Here is a 16,552-nt window from a genome sequence, read left to right on the forward strand (position 1 = left end):
ATTATTGCGCTCACCTTAACTTTATGGGGCATCGGAGAAATGGGAAATAGAAGCTCGAGAGCTATGAGGTAACTGTCCTGGGAGCAAATGCTTACAAAGAGTTTTATTTATTTACTTACTTCTTTAGTTCATTAAAAAAAAATATACACCACTTGATTGTTAAGGGAAAAACCTCCCTCAAAGAGTGATATCACCTAGTGATATATATGCTGCTTAGATGCTATTGTGACAGATGTCAAGTTATGTTCCAGAAGGCAGATTGGGGTAATCCCCTTTTTTTTGTGTTGGAGAATTGTAGCTCAGTGACAGGGTATCTGTTTTGCATACAGGATAGTCTCAGGTTGAATCCGCAGCATCTTCAGGGTGTGCAGGTAAAGACCTCTGCTTGAACCTACCTTGGTGAGCAGCTGCCAGCCAGTGTTGACAATATTGGGCTAGAGGGACTAATATTATAAGACAGCTTCTTATGTTCCATTTTTATATTAGGAGGGTCCTCAGCATGCAACTAAGAAATATCTCTCCACTCCCTCACTTTTGAATCCTTTCTACTCTGCCATGCTTTGGAAAAGAATATTTAGTACTTGTATCTGGTCAGTTTATTTAAAGCCCCATCTGAAGTTGTGGCCACTTTTGATTCCAGAAAAAGAGGCAAACACGTAACTAAGGGACACCTGTCTTCCTTCCTTATTGCCATGTTTGTTCTAGAATCTAGATAATGAAATTATACTATTATGGGAACAACTTACTGGGGAGGAAGTGTGCAATCACTGGAGCTCCACATAACACTTTTTCTGGAGAGGGAAATACTAAAAAGGAACTATAACAGAACACACTCCTATGCATGTTTACTCAAACGTAATTCCCATAGTGTTCAACGGGGCTTGATCCAGGTAAGCATGCATATGATTGCAGCTTACATTTATACAAAAATAAGGTAGATTATTTTTCTCTGTGGATGTAGCATTTTACATTGAAATACAGGACCTGTATTATACAGGACAGGTGGCAACCCTAATTCCTAATGTTGTCGCCTCTTGCTTTATTTTTTATTTTTTACTCCATTATACTGTATACAGCTAGGTGCACGTCCACCTCTCTACTCAATATTAGTTTAGCATAAACTGATATCTCCAAAATAAACTTTAGAGGAATGGCCAGTGTCATGTAATGGTTAGAGCATTAGACTGGGATTCTGGAGTCCAGGGTTCAAATCCTCTGTCACCTGTGCAGTTCATGCAATGACCTTGGGCTATTCTCTGTGTGGGGTTGGTGTGATAAAATAGAGGGGGTGCTAAATCGCATACACCACCCGAAGCTCTTTAGAGGTAGGGTGGAATATAAGTAGAAAGAGGGGGGAAATTGGCCTAAACATCATATTATGGGCTGGGTGGTGGTGGTGGTGAAATATTGGATCCACTGCTCTGATAATCCAACAAGTAAAAGAGAAGCTTTGTTGAAAGGGAACATCTTTCTCAAATTTGCCTCAAGTGCAATGAATGGGTGGAGTACAGCAGTCTAAAGAACAGTCAATATTTGCTTAAGCTGGCTCTTGGTTCAGGACTTCCATCACATTTAATTATTTATTTGTTTAAAATAGTTCTTTATAGCCCTTCGGCTCCAACAGCACTAGAAGTGGGTAACAGACATAAAATAAAACATGATATTGCACTGTGTGCACTGGGAGGTTTTTCTGAAATGGATGAGAGCTCCCTTTCATTTCAGATGGGATTGATCAGGAGAACATCTTGGGGCTAACTGTGCTGTAAGGACCTCTCCAAACTGAGTGAGTGGGTGGCAAAACGGCAAATGCAATTCAGTGCAAACAAGTGTAAAGTGATGCACTCTGGGGCAAAAAAAGGGGCTTAATTTCACTTATATGCTCATGGGGTCTAAAGTGGCAGTAATGCACCAAGACAAGAGACTTTGGGGTACTAGTACATAGCTCAATGAGGACCCCAGCCCAGTGTGCAGCAGACTTGAAAAGGGCAAATTCCACAGATCACCAGGAAAGGAATTGAAAGTAAAACTGCTAATATAATACCACAAATATGTGGTATAACTGCATTTGGAATGCTGTGTACAGTTCTGCTTACCTCATCTCAAAAAGAATATTTTAGAGTTGGAAAAGGTTAAGAAAAGGATAAATAAAATGATGGGGGGGGGAAGCAACTCCCTTGTGAAGAAAAGTTGCAGCATTTGGGATTTTTTAAAAATTTAGAGAAAGGCAAGTAGGAGACCATGGAACTTTACAAAATTATGTATGGCACAGAGAAAGTGGATACAGGAAAGTTTTTTTCTTTCTCATAAGACTACAACTCATGGACATTCAGGGAAGTCAAATGCTGGAAGATTCAGGGCAGAGAGAAGAAAGTCTTGATGTAGTGTGTGTTAAACTCTGGAATCTGTTAGTCTTCAAGGTGCCACAAAACCTTTTTCTATTTCTGCTGCTGCAGATGGATAAAGAAGGCTACCTCTCTATAAATAGGAACAGTACCTCCCAGTTTTCAAATTATTTGAAATATACCCCCCACTCCCCAAAGTTTCTGAGAACTGGCAAAAGGAAAAGAGAGCTTTAGCAAGGTGGTTGCATAATGTGCCCTGGACCATGCCTTGGCACCCAAAGTTGTGTTCTGGGAGATTCTGTACATGCCTTGATCAGGCAAGGAGTAGCCTTGTGGTTTCTGATTCACAGAAGTCAGGAACCAGGTGGCCCTGGACTAATTTCGGCTGTGTGGGGTACACCATCTAACCCCTCCCCTCCAATTGCCAACCCAGAGGCAAAGGGGAGCTGGGAAGTTGGTGACTTCTGTAGCATCAGGGCATGATAACTAACTCTTCTTCTTTGGAGGGTGGGATTGGGGAATTGCCCTTCTTAAAGTTACCTTCCTGAGCTCTGTACTATAGTCTTATCGATTAGGGCTTTGGTAGCTTAAGAGAAGAAAAGTATAGCAAAAATACAAATATTAGATTTTAACTCATTCTATTGCCAGTCTGTATTTGAAACCTCTCTCTCTCTTCTTGCAGTATGTATCCTCAACCTTCAGGGGAGCAGCAGCCCTTACACAGACACCTCCCCACACTTACAGTCCTTTTGTGAGGTCCTGGAAATGATCCTTCGCAAAGGAATAAAACGTGAGTGGCTTTTTCTGTACCAAAAACGGACAGTACTGTGCATGGAGATTTTCCTTTGCGGAGAGCGGGTTGCACTGCAGTTGGGGGCAATAGTGGGACAAGACCAGCCTTACAAGGAAAGGTGGGGCAGAAGTATTTTTAATAATAATAATAAGTAATAATAATCCCTGAAAGTTCACCTCCTCCTATATGCATCTCCCTGGATTTTGACTTCAGAGGCCCTAGCCCTGTGAAGCTGATCTCACTGCCAGGTAAGGTGCAGCCAGCGCCATCTCTGCTGGTGGGGGCCCCAGGGCACGACTCCCTCCCCCTATCTGCCCCCTCCCTGCTGTTGTTGCCAGCTACTGTTCCTTCCTCTGCCTCATCATTGCTACCACCTGCTTACATGGCAAACAGACCCAGTGAGCAAGCAGGCAGTGGCAGCTCCACCTCCTTCTCACCACCACCTTCTTGCAAGAGTGAGAAGCAGATAAGTGGTGAAGAGGAGAAGCATGTCCCGGGGGCTCCAGTCACTGAGCCCCTCCTGAGGTGTGGGCCTTAGGCAAGTGCTTAGTCATGCCCACCCATGATGCTGGCCCTAAGTGTGATTTGTTGCTGGCGGTGGTGATGATGACACTTCAGTAGCCAAATATTGTTCCCAGAGAGGTTCATCTGGTGGCTACTTTGGGGTCCTTTGTAGCCAGGAAAAGACATTTTTTACATTTTCCCAGCCCTTTTAAGTCCACTAATCTCATAAATCTTTTATTGTACGGTCACACCTCAGTTTCCGATCGTCTCCATTGCCGTACGTTTCGGCTCCCAAACGTCAACGGAAGTAAGTGTTCCAGTTTTCAAACGTGCCTCGGAAGCCGAACGTCCGACGCGGCAGACAAGCAGCTTCCAATTGGCTTTTCCGGTTGCAAGAGCCAATCAGAAGCTGCGCCTCAGGAATCGAACATTTCGGAAGTCAATTGTCCTTCTGTAACGGATTGGATTCCACTTCCAAGATTTGACTGTACTTTTTATTGTTCCCAAAGAACTCTGACCACTGCAATTTTTATATTTCAGAGGTCTTAGTACCCTTCCAAAAGTAGGGTTTCCAGGGTTCTTTCCATCAATGCTGTTTAAAATTGTTGAGGATTGAAGGGTTGATCAGCCATGTCCCATGAGGGAGTTTGCAGTGGCAATGTAGACGACCACAGCAGTACAGAGACCGAGGTGGGAGAGGGATTCGTGTCTTGTTGCAGATATCAGAAATTTACATAAGTTGCAAAATCTAATTGCAGTTTCTGCCGGTGCAAAGGCGTTTGGTGTGTGTTGCAGTAGAAAACTTCACACTTGCCAGCCTTTCACCATGCACAGATTGCTAATGTGTGCACAGAGTGAATCAGACCCTTCCTGGCAGCGCCCTGAACCCCCAAGGAATGTGTCCAGTGTAAATGTGCTCTAACTGAGCACCTTCTGGTGCTAAGGAAATGGTGTCTGTAATCTTTGTTTGTGCGATGCAGCACTTTGCTGTGCTGCTTTTCTTCCTAAAGGAAAGTCGTCTTGTCTTCCTCAGAGCCCGTTCTGGGGTTCAAGAGAAAGGACTATTGGCACTGGCTGGAACAGCTTCCGCAAGTAACCCATCCCAGGTGGGTGGCCTGTAGTAGTACTTTATGATACTGCAAAAGTAAGAGGAACTTGATTTTCTGCTTTACCTTTCAGTATATAAGCATGATTACAGCTACAGTGGTACCTCAGTACTTAATTTGTTCCGGAGGTCCGTTCTTAACCTGAAACTGTTCTTAACCTGAAGCACCACTTTAGCTAATGGGGCCTCCCGTTTCTGCCGCGCCGCTGGAGCACGATTTCTGTTCTCATCCTGAAGCAAAGTTCTTAACCTGAAGCACTATTTCTGGGTTAGCGGAGTCTGTAACCTGAAGCGTATGTAACCTGAAGCATATGTAACCTGAGGTACCACTGTACAGGCTTTTATTAATTTTCTGCTTTTTTATCCTCCTCTCACAATTCTTCTTTTTTCACCTGATGTCCATAAATGAGTAACTATGGTGTTCATATCCTGTTTGTGGCCGTCTGGTTGTCCGATAGGCATCTGGCTGGCCGCTCTGAGAAATGGGATGCTGGGCTAGATGGGCTTTTGCCCTGATCCAGCAGGGTTCTTCTTACACTCTGAGGTCGCCCCACAATTAGAGGTGCTCATAGTTTTTTGTAATAATACCCGTACGGTTGTTTGGCATCAGCTTCTTTTAAGTTCAAGAGTGTGTGTGTCTCACACAATGGCCATTTTCCTTTAGACTTCCATTTTACAGGGACTGTCTTTGAACTTTAAAAGCTCTCAGTCACACTGACATCACCATGATGCCAGACGACTGACAGATGGGTGGTCCTGCTCACCTGTCCAAGTTGGCCTGTGGTGGGAGTGGGGGGTATTAGGAATCTGACCTGCCAGCCGGATCCAGTCCCTCACCCATGCTTCACAGGGGAGTCACAATTCCCAGAATCCTTCATGCTGACTTTTGAGGGGTATCAAGGAAAGGATGGCAGGGGGCGCATAACTTTTTCACCCTGAAATATCTCCATTTGAAGTGACTTGAACGTGGTTTTTGTTTCTGTACCCCATGATAACAAAGTCTTTTCTTCCTATAGCATGACCCTCCTGTCAATGATGATTGAGAAAACTAATTCCTGTGAGAAGGTGCTGACAGCACAAGGACGAGGGCGGTACTTCCTGCGCCTGGCTTTGAATAGGAAGTTACTAGCTGTTGCTGTTAAGCAGTTGATCAGATCTTCCAGGCTGCTTGAGGTGGGGACATGACGTAATTCAGAGCAATTAAAAGGAGAAGTTATTTTGAATAATAAGAGTACTCAGATACCTGTCTTTGTTACGCTCTTTTCTTGGGGCCTCTGTTGATTGGACACATAAGTTAGTAGGTGTGCTTTGCTAAAGACCTGGACTGCAGGATATTCCTGTATTCACCATGTTTATAATCTTGAAACCAGTGCTGATTTTTAAATGTACTCAGTCTAGGGCTAATGTTCTTTAACAGAAAGAATCTGCAATTGTTCATTATAACTTGGCAGTTAAACCTATGGCCCCATTTGGGGAAGAGCCGTAACTCAGCGGCAAAGCATATGCTTTACTTACAGAACATCTCAAGTTCCACCTACAGGTAGATGTGGCATATTGCTTCCTGTGCCCCTGGAGAGCCAATTGCTAGTCAGTGTGAATAGTACTGATTGAGGTGGACCAATGTCCTGGTTTAGTGTTAGACAGCTTCCTGTGATCCTGCTAGTGGTAATACTTATCTCCTAAACTTGGGGACGACGACCCTAAAATCCCAAACCTAAATTAATGCTCCTTTCTAGATATTATGATGGTTAATAATAGTTTCCTGTTCCTGATGTGTACGTACCTTTGTGGTCAACTTACTTAAATTATTATAATTATTCAGAGTTGTTTTTATTTCAGTGGTATGATCCAATGACCTCCATCCTAGGCAATGAAGACTTATCTGGTAAGAGTCATCTCTGTCCACTCATTGCATTGTGCAAGAGAGCAGGTCATCACACTGATGAAGTGGACTCTTATTCTCCAAAAGCTTGTGCTATATTAAATGTATTAGGCCTTAAGGTGCTAGAAGACTCCTTGTTGCTTGGCTACAAAATGCATTAACATGGCTGCCTCTGGAAGTTATAACAAGTGCCCTGAGAGTCATTATGCATTCTGTTGTAGCACAGGATGTTACTGAAATTTATTGTGCCTTGCTTTATAACAGTCTTGCTTTTGAATTACTGGGTTCTGCACTGTACAAAGTTGAAAAGGTACCAGAGCTCAATGGCAGCATTCTTGATGTCTAAATTTATTCTGCACTGGTGTTAAGGGCCCATCTTCACCATACATCGTAAACAGGGGTGTCCTAGCCTAGTACCAGAGCGTCCTAACAAGTCTAAATGCCCTTAGCCTAAAGTGGTATGATACTGTTTTAAATGTATAGGGCAAATGATGCCCAGGTAAGGGGCAGAGTAAATGTAGCACTTTAAATGGCCCCCTCCAGTTTTTATAAGGAATCAGGAAACTTTCTGACACACAAGTCTGTTGCCAACATGTCTAGTTTGCCCAGTGATGTGTTGTATATTGGCTGCTATCAGGGGATGATTAGCTGCTTGTGCTTAAAATGGTGCCCCTTCAGAGTTTGTGCGGCCCCACAAACCTCTGTGTGTAACAGAGCTCCTCAGACATGTCTGCTCTAGTCACTATTAGAGTCCGACAGTGGCTGTTTGCGGAAACGCCTCCAACAAAGAAGTTCCTTAACGGAAACACGTCTCCTGGACTCACGACGTGACAGCTTCCGACGAAGCATGGGTCTCCCTGCAGTTGCTTCTGACACCTCCCCACTATTTTCGCTGGACGTGTCTCTCACCCCTTTCTCTCCCCTGCTTCCTGCCTGCGTTGCTGCGTCTCTCTCAGTATTACTGAGATCCTCCTCCAGAGACCCCGCGCTCCCCCTGCTGGTCCCTGCTTTGGCTGTTGAGTCTCTCCCCGTCTCTGGGAGCCCTATCACCTCCTTTCCCTCTGATGTCAGTTCCCTGACATCCACCTCCCCTCCAGGGCCCCCTTCCCCCCCGCCCCCTCCCTCTCCTCTGGGCGGTGAGGAGCTGAAACCCCGAAACGAATCCTCTTCATCTTCAGACGTCTCGAACATTTCCCTCCATCGGTCTTCGTTCCGACTCGCTGAATCCTCCTCCACCTCGGAATCAGAGAACCCCTCCAACTCCTCTTCTTCGTCGGTGGTGGCGAAGTATTCCCTCCGGAACCTCGCCACTGGCTGGGGTTTACGAGGGAATCTCTGATGAAAAGTTTCAATTAGAACCTCGTCATCTACATCCTCTGCCCTGACCCAGGTGTTTTCCGACTCCGGTTCCCCTTCCCACATTACCAAATACTCTACTTGCTCTCCCTTCCACCTGGAATCTAGAATCTCCGCTACATGGTAGCTGTGTTCTTTTTCCTCCATCGCTGGTCCCCTATTGACCCTCCCCTCTCTGTCCCCTATATACGGTGACAGCAACGATCTGTGGAACACTGGGTGCAACTTCATGTGGTTCGGTAACCGGAGTCTGAAAGCCACTGGGTTGACCTGTTGCGTGACTTCAAATGGGCCCAGTCTTTTGGGTCTTAACTTCTTACAACCTCCTTTAAATGGTAACCCTTGGGTGGACAGCCACACCTGGTCTCCCACCCTAATGCTTTCCCCTTCCCTTCTGGTTTTGTCTGCCTGCCTCTTATATTCCTCCTTCGCCCGGTTTAAATTAAGTTGGAGTTGGCGATGGATCGCTTCCATTTCTTCAACGAACTGTTCTGCTGCTGGAACGCTCCAGTTCTCCCCCTCCCCCCCTGGGAAGGCTCGGGGATGACACCCGTGATTGGCCAAAAAAGGGCTCATCCCCGTGGACACGTTCTCTGCATTGTTGTAAGCAAATTCTGCCAACGCCAGCTTCTCCACCCAATCATTCTCTCTGTCATTAACATAACACCTCAAATATTGCTGGAGGACACCATTAGCTCTTTCCGCCTGCCCGTTGGTTTCTGGATGACGGGCAGTAGAGAAATTAACCTCTACATGCAGTAAGCTCATGAGCTTCCTCCAGAACCTGGAAGTAAATTGTTTCCCTCGGTCCGAAACCACCCTCAAGGGGGCGCCATGCAACCTAAACACATTTTCCACAAACAATTTGGCGGTTTCTTCTGCTGTGACCGCATGTGAGCAGGCTATAAAGTGGGCCATCTTGGTTAACAGATCTACCACCACCATAATGGCTGTTTTCCCTTTGGACCTGGGCAGATCAGTCATGAAATCTATTGCCACTGCCTCCCACGGTCTTTCCGGCGTGGGTAGTGGTTCTAATAAACCTGCCGGCGCCCGCCTCTCCCCCTTGGCTCGTTGGCATCGGTCACACCCTCTCACATACTCCCGTACATCTTCCCTAACCTTGGGCCACCAGAATTCCCTGGTAACCAGCCACATGGTTTTGTGTTGCCCAAAATGCCCTGCTGTGGGGTTATCGTGCAGTTGCTTGAGTACCTTTTCCCTCAATTCCCCTTCAGGTATGTATAACGCTCCCTTGTAGTACAACGCCCCATTTCTCTCCTCAAAACCCCCGGGTTTGTCTCCCTCCCTCCTAAGACTCCTGAGTTTGTCCTGGGCGTATTCATCCTGCCCCGTTCCCTCTACCAGTTCCCTTTGCCCCACCAATGCCGCCCCACACACCCAGCGGTCCTCGGGAATGACATGGGTCTCTTCGGGTGCACCCTCTCCCTCCAAATATTCAGGTTTGCGTGAGAGAGCGTCCGCCCTAACGTTCTCCGGGCCTGGTACGTAACAAATCTCAAAGTTAAATTTGGAGAACTCCTGGGCCCATCTCAACTGCCGTTGGTTGAGCACTCGCGCAGTTCTCCAATACTCTAGATTCTTATGGTCCGTGCACACTTGCACCTTCTGTTGTGCACCAATTAGTAGGTGCCTCCATCTCCGGAAGGCCTCATAAATTGCAAGAAGTTCCCGGTCGTACACCGTGTAGTTCCTCTCAGACTTGTTCAGCTTTCGCGAAAAGAAGGCACACGGTCGCCACTCTGACCCCTCCTTCCCCGGCTGCAGAAGAAGCACCGCCCCTATGGCTCTGTCCGACGCGTCTGTTTCGACCCTCAGCTTTTTTTGTAAATCCACATGTAGAAGTTGTTCGTCAGAGGCGAAGGCCCTTTTCAGTTCCTCAAACGCTCGCTCCGCCTCCCCCGTCCAAACAAACTTCTTTTTGCTGCTGAGACAGTCCGTGATGGGCGCCGTCAGGTGGGCGAAGTTTCGGATGAACTTACGATAAAAGTTTCCAAACCCTAGGAACCTCTGCACATCCTTCTTGGTCTTGGGTGTTTTCCATTCCAGCACCGCTTGAACCTTGCCGGGGTCCATGGCCAACCCCTTATCTGACAAGCGGTACCCCAGGAATTCCACCTCCTTGGTATGAAACTGACACTTCTCCAGTTTCACCCACAGTCTGTTGGCTTGCAGCCTGCTCAACACTTCTCTGACGTCTCTCACATGTTGCTCCTCATTCTCCGAATACACCAACACGTCATCTAAGAAGGCCACGCAATTCTTGTAGAGCAAAGGCCCCAGTACGTGGTTCATGAAAGCTTGAAAACACGCGGAGCCTGTTTGTAATCCAAAAGGCATAACTAAGTATTCAAATGCCCCCAAAGGGGTGAACATGGTGGTCTTCCATTCATCCCCTTTCCTTATACGTATCAGGTTGTACGCCCCCCTTAGGTCCAGCTTTGTAAAAATCTTTCCCTTCCGCACCCTGGTCAAAATATCATCAATCCTGGGCATAGGAAAAGCCGCCGGCTCGGTCACTGCATTTAAGGCCCGAAAGTCACATACCAGCCTCGGCTTGTCCGTGTGTTTTTTGTCCACAAAAAACACTGGGCTACCCCCCGCTGCCTTGGACTCTCTGATGAAGCCTCTCTTCAGGTTCTTGTCAATGAACGCTCGCAACTCCTGCATTTCCCTGTCTGACATGGCATACAACTTGCCTACAGGAAGCTGTGCTCCGGGGAGTAAATTGATCTGGCAATCAAAGGGTCTATGCGGAGGTAGTTGGTCAGCTTCCTTCTCGCTGAACACGTCGCTGAGATCAGCATACTGTGGTGGCACCTTCCCCTTCTCCATTACTTCAGTCCCTGCCAGGGTGGCTTGGGCCCCTGCTGACCCCTTTTCCCCCCTGCAGTGTTCTAAGCAATGTGCGGAACCGAAGGAAACCACTCTTTGATGCCAGCCCACCAGCGGATCATGTAGGGCTAGCCAGCTCATTCCCAAAATAATGGGAGCACCTCCCAAGGTGGCCACATTAAACGCTATCAGTTCTGTGTGCCTTGCCACCCTCATTATCATTGGGATGGTCTGCAAGCTGACTCCTCCTCCCAACAGTTCCCTGCCATCGATCGTGGTCACCTGCAGGGGGTTGCTTAAAGGGATAGTCTGTATCTGGTGTTCAGCAGCAAACTCCTTGCTCATAAAATTGCAGGAGCTGCCTGAGTCCAACAGTGCCTTTATTTTTAGGGGGTGTCCATTTTGCAGCTCTAGCGACACTTCAATCACTAGAGCAGGTCGAGGAGCTTCTGGCACTGGCACTTGGGGAAGGGGCACTTTCACTGCTCTTTGACCTGGCTGCAGTGCCCTGATGGCAACCAGGCGTTGGCTTTTACCTGCTCCGTTTCTCCCTGCTCTTCCCCCTCAACAGCTCCCACCATTCCTTGCCATTCCTTCCTCTGGGGGCAGACTCTGGCAAAGTGGCCTGGCTGTTGGCAGAGATAGCATTTCCGGGCTCCCTTTCCCTCCTTCTTCGCCCCCTCACTGGGCTTTGAAACTGCGCGCGCGCGGGCTGTTCCGATTTCCATCGGCTCTGCCGGCGGGAAAGCTGGCTCAGGAATGTCTGGAATGCGTAACTCCTTCCAACGTTCCCCTCTCCCTTCCCGCCTCTCCAAGGCTCTTGCCTCCTGGCGCGCTCCAATGGTCAGCGCAGATTTGGTCAGCTGATCCATAGACACCGCCCTGGGGCTCCTGGCCAGCTCGTCTTTCACAGCTGAAGAAAGACCTTCTTCAAATAGCATCTGAATGGGTGCTGCCGATAAATCCCACCCCAATCTGTGAATCAGCATGGTAAATTCAGTCCAGTACTCACGGACAGATCTGCTTCCCTGCTTGCAAGCCATTAACTGTCTGCGCACCGCCCCTTCCTCAATGTCGCTGGAAAACATGATATCCATTGCACGAAAGAATTTCATAGTGTCCTTTAGGATATCGTTGTGCGTTGCCATCAGGGGTCGAACCCAGTCTCGCGCGCCCTTCTCAAGATGCCCAATTACAAAAGCAACTCGAGATTCCTCATCAGGGAACTCATCAAACTGGACATTCAGGGCATATTGCATTTCAGTCCTAAAGGCATGGTAATCCTTGGGGTCCCCCCCAAACTTCTGCACCAATCCTGGTACCTTTCTGGGGAACTGAGTGGTTCTCCCCTTCTTGTCTGCATCTTGAGCCCTCCTCTCCTCGAGCCTCGCCGTCTGCAGCGCCAGTTGGACCTCCAATGCTCGGCATCTTTCTTCCAAGCTTGGATCAGCTCCTCCCCCTGCTACTCCGGCTCCGGCTGGGTCGCTCATGATGCTTTCTCCTGCACAGGCAGCGTACAGAGACTGTCGGACTGCTATCAGGGGATGATTAGCTGCTTGTGCTTAAAATGGTGCCCCTTCAGAGTTTGTGCGGCCCCACAAACCTCTGTGTGTAACAGAGCTCCTCAGACATGTCTGCTCTAGTCACTATTAGAGTCCGACAGTGGCTGTTTGCGGAAACGCCTCCAACAAAGAAGTTCCTTAACGGAAACACGTCTCCTGGACTCACGACGTGACAGCTTCCGACGAAGCATGGGTCTCCCTGCAGTTGCTTCTGACACCTCCCCACTATTTTCGCTGGACGTGTCTCTCACCCCTTTCTCTCCCCTGCTTCCTGCCTGCGTTGCTGCGTCTCTCTCAGTATTACTGAGATCCTCCTCCAGAGACCCCGCGCTCCCCCTGCTGGTCCCTGCTTTGGCTGTTGAGTCTCTCCCCGTCTCTGGGAGCCCTATCACCTCCTTTCCCTCTGATGTCAGTTCCCTGACAGCTACATAATAACCAAATTTGATTATTAAAAGGATGCAATTAATGTTTGTTTGTTTGTTTGTTTGTTTTTTTAAAAAAACCTAGCATCCCCAAGGTTGCTAATTATAAAGTTGTGAATGGGCATATTTGTTTCAATAAAGTACAGGCATGTTGCAGGACCAATGTAGATATGATATTCTGCACAGCCCCACTGTGGAATCTCATCCAACAACAATGCTAGGTGATAAGGTGGTTAAGGCCGTAGACTTGAGTTATTTGTGTGCCCTGTTAACCCGTGGCATCTAGGATGCTGCTGAAGGCCCTCTACCTGTGGAAAGGCATGCAGCCTCTGGTAGCTCCACGTTTCCCTTGCCAGTGAATTCTGCTGTGCCCTCCCTCCACATCAGTGGCTGGTTTTTGTCTTTCTCATTGTGACACCCTCCTTTCTGGACTCACAGATTGTCAGGTCCTTTTATAAGCTTTGCTGGCAAGGCAGATGCACCGTTTCATGATTGCCTTGGAGGCACTATCTGTGTGGTATGTAACAACATCTCTTTTGAGCTCTGGGGTTATGAAAATCATCCTTAACCTCCAGCTAGGCAATGTATTATATAGGTTTCTGAAGTGCCAGACGTGTCGAGATTGTGCGATTGCTGTCTGGAGGCCTAAAAAAATAGGATGAAAGCCTTCATGCCGTTCATAAGCTTGCACATTCTTACACCAAAAATGTGTGTGTGTTAAGTAACACCGGCAGGTTTTCCCATAACGAGCCTTTCAAAATGCAAGCAACTGAATCTTCTTCAGGACTCATTAAAATTGTGGCTTATTATTTGTGACTTCATTAAGGGTGATCAGTTACAGGATTCTGCTGTTTTGAGTTTTATGTTACTCCCTTTTGTCTTGTTTCCACATTTTTCTTCCGTTACTCCTCTTCTCAGCTTTTTCCTCAATCATGTTGTTGTAAATAGTAAATGTTAGTGTTCTGTAGTATTGCTGAGGATTGATCTGTGACTTTTCCCTTCTGTTTCCCTCTCCCACCAATAATTGTCCATGTGCAGCAACAAAGAAGTCCGCTTCTCACTTTGCCATGTTCTATTAGGTCATTTTATTTACATCCTTCCAAAGAGGTCAAGGTCTCTAATGTATGTGTTTAAATCTTTGTGTGTGTATGTGACAAACACACATTTCCAACATTTCTTATGTTCTAAGCACCCAGGGAGCTGGGACTAGCCATGGGTCTCTAAATATGTGCGCACACAATAGTGGTAAACACGTTTTTGCCTTCATTATATGGGAAGCAGATCTCAGTGGCATCAGGAGGCATGAAGGTGAGGGCAACTACAGTTTGGCTCATAGCCAAGGTTGCAGTGTCCTTATTGGGAACGAGAAGAGAAAAGAGCCATACTTCCTTTTAGTGCTTTTCTCTGGGGAAGGGTAATGTGTTGTGGATTGAAGTGCAGAAAAGGGCATTTCCTTACCTGTTTTCTATTAGAATATCATCCCAAAAGCTGCTTGTATGGTGCTTTTAGTGACTTTTTCCTTATCACTGTCGTGGGATGAGCTACTGGGTCAGGCTTCATTTAACAACTTCACCTGGAAGGCAGTTGAATTCTGGACACTGAATTCCCCACAATCTGGTTTGAGGAGATGAATGTTAAGTGGCGATGAGACCTTATTGCCGTGGTTCTTGGGTGTGAGGCAGGCTTCCCTGAGGAGAGGCAGGTAATTGCTTGGGGAAATGCAAGTCCCACACAGCCGCTGCCTCAACTCATATTTTAAAAAATTATTTAAATCTATGGAGATTCATATGGTTCAGAGCAGCACAGATGTCACTTACAAGCTGACAGTGTGGCACGTATAGCTTCATAGGAAGGTGACTGCCTGAAGCTTCCAGCTATGTGCTTAGATCCAGAGTCACCACCAATCTGCTGCTTTAGATTCCCAGAGTAGCTATGGAGGGGTTGCAGACCTCTACACAATTCTAACTGTGTAAGCAGCTGCTGAATCCTTCTCGTGTATACGGCTTGATTGAGCCTGTGAGCAAAGTTCCCATCTCGCCTTCTCAACCTGTTGGTGCAACCTGAGTGACCTCACACACCTGCCCACCAAGGCATGATGCAGCTGATCTGTGGGAACCACTGTTACTATTTGTAAAGATTTTATTTTCTGATACGTTTGCCTGTTCAATCTGTGTGAGGTACAAGTGAGTGGCGCCAGCTGAGAAACTTGCCTTTGTTTGGTGTTGGTTACATTTTTGAAAGGCTCAAATATTATTTTAGGGAGACTTGCTTCCATTGCAAGTTTGAGATTTCTTGGTTCGTGTTCTCGGTGTGTCCCTTGACTTACCGATAAATGAATATATAAAGTTGGTCAGAAATCTGGCAGCAATTTTTGATTCTCTTATTTCCTCCTTCCAGAGCCTTTCCTCTCTCTGATGCTGGTGGTGACAGAAATGAATTTCTCCCTAGATTTGCAGGTACAGTAGTTGATGATTTGGGGACATAAGTTTCATGCAGCTTCCACTGCTTAATACCCTCCAGATGTTTTGATTTACAACTCCCAGCAGCTCCAGGGAGCACATCCTGGCTGGTTCTGACAAGACGTGTAGTCTGAACAAGGCTGGCAAAGGCTGGATTAATAGCTGTATTTTCCCATCTTTCCTTTTAACCTCTGGCTTGACCTCTCATAGTTTGCCATTCTTTCTTTTTGTAGAATTCCAGTTTCTTGGATGAAAGCTGGCAACTTCCGGTAAGAAGCTTTAGTCCTCTTTCTCAATACCCCCTTTTGCACAATTCATAATATTCTCCCATCTTGCTGCTTACAGATAGGGATGGCACCATCTGTTTCACACCTGTAGCAACAGGCCAAAAATGGCAGCTCTACTCTGGACTGGAACTTTATGTTTATGTGGTGGTTTTTTTCTATTTACATTTTAATGTCTCACAAGCATGGAGGTTTGAGGCAGGGAAATGGTAACACCTCTGGGATCTCTCTTGTGGCTCTTTGTGAATTTTTAAAGTGCTTTATGGGTCTTTCATTCAACCTTTTACCAAAGTCCTATTTGAGAAACTTGAACCCTATGTCTCTCTGAACTGAGTCTGAACCTGAGTCCATTGACAGCTACACTTAGAATTTTAAATCATTGTACTTTGACAACTTCAGCTATACTGAAATGTTGTAGGACTCTGGCTTCAGCTAGACCACAGAACAAGGATTCCAGTTTGCATCAATCTAAGCTGTTTTAAAATGTGTGTGTATCTTGCCGTTTGTCGTATTTGGGGTAGGGGAAGGGTCTGTGGTACGTTATTTGAAGTACTTCTGAACTGAAACATTGAAATACTTTATTGTCACTTGTACAATTTGTATACAGTGAGATTACACGAGCACCCCCTCCACTCAGCTCTCTTAGTCTTAATTCCCCTCGTTTACTAACGCACACCCACCAAACCCCAAAGTCAGTTGCCTTGTTATCTTTTCATTCAGCAGCCTAACAGCCCACGGATAGACGCTGTTCTTTACCCTGTTGGTGCAACTAATCATGCTTCTATATCTTCTGCGCTACCAAAATAAGCCTCAGGTTGACCTCATGAAGCGATGGGGACTGTGACCCTCCAAGTATTGGTGGTCTTCAACTCCCATTATTCCTGTTTATTGGCAGTAATGACAGGGGACTGGTGGGAGTTGAAGTCTTAACTGCATCTGGAGAATCACAAATTCTCCATCCTTGGCTTTGTGACACTGGCCTGTGGC

At 46.7% G+C, this 16,552-nt stretch overlaps 1 protein-coding gene across 1 annotated transcript in view; it reads left to right on the forward strand.

Moving 5' to 3' along the window:
- LOC309521598 (uncharacterized protein) overlaps positions 1-16,552 on the forward strand; it is a 30,958-nt gene that overhangs the window by 514 nt on the left and 13,892 nt on the right. Inside the window, exons 2-7 of the mRNA XM_082204294.1 lie at positions 3,025-3,132; positions 4,673-4,745; positions 5,761-5,917; positions 6,584-6,629; positions 15,220-15,278; positions 15,515-15,550. Coding sequence (XP_082060420.1) covers positions 3,025-3,132; positions 4,673-4,745; positions 5,761-5,917; positions 6,584-6,629; positions 15,220-15,278; positions 15,515-15,550 — 479 coding nt within the window. The remainder of the gene's footprint in view (positions 1-3,024; positions 3,133-4,672; positions 4,746-5,760; positions 5,918-6,583; positions 6,630-15,219; positions 15,279-15,514; positions 15,551-16,552) is intronic.

This window comes from Podarcis vaucheri, assembly GCF_965113315.1.
Source record: "Podarcis vaucheri genome assembly, chromosome: 2".
Lineage (NCBI taxonomy): Eukaryota > Metazoa > Chordata > Lepidosauria > Squamata > Lacertidae > Podarcis > Podarcis vaucheri.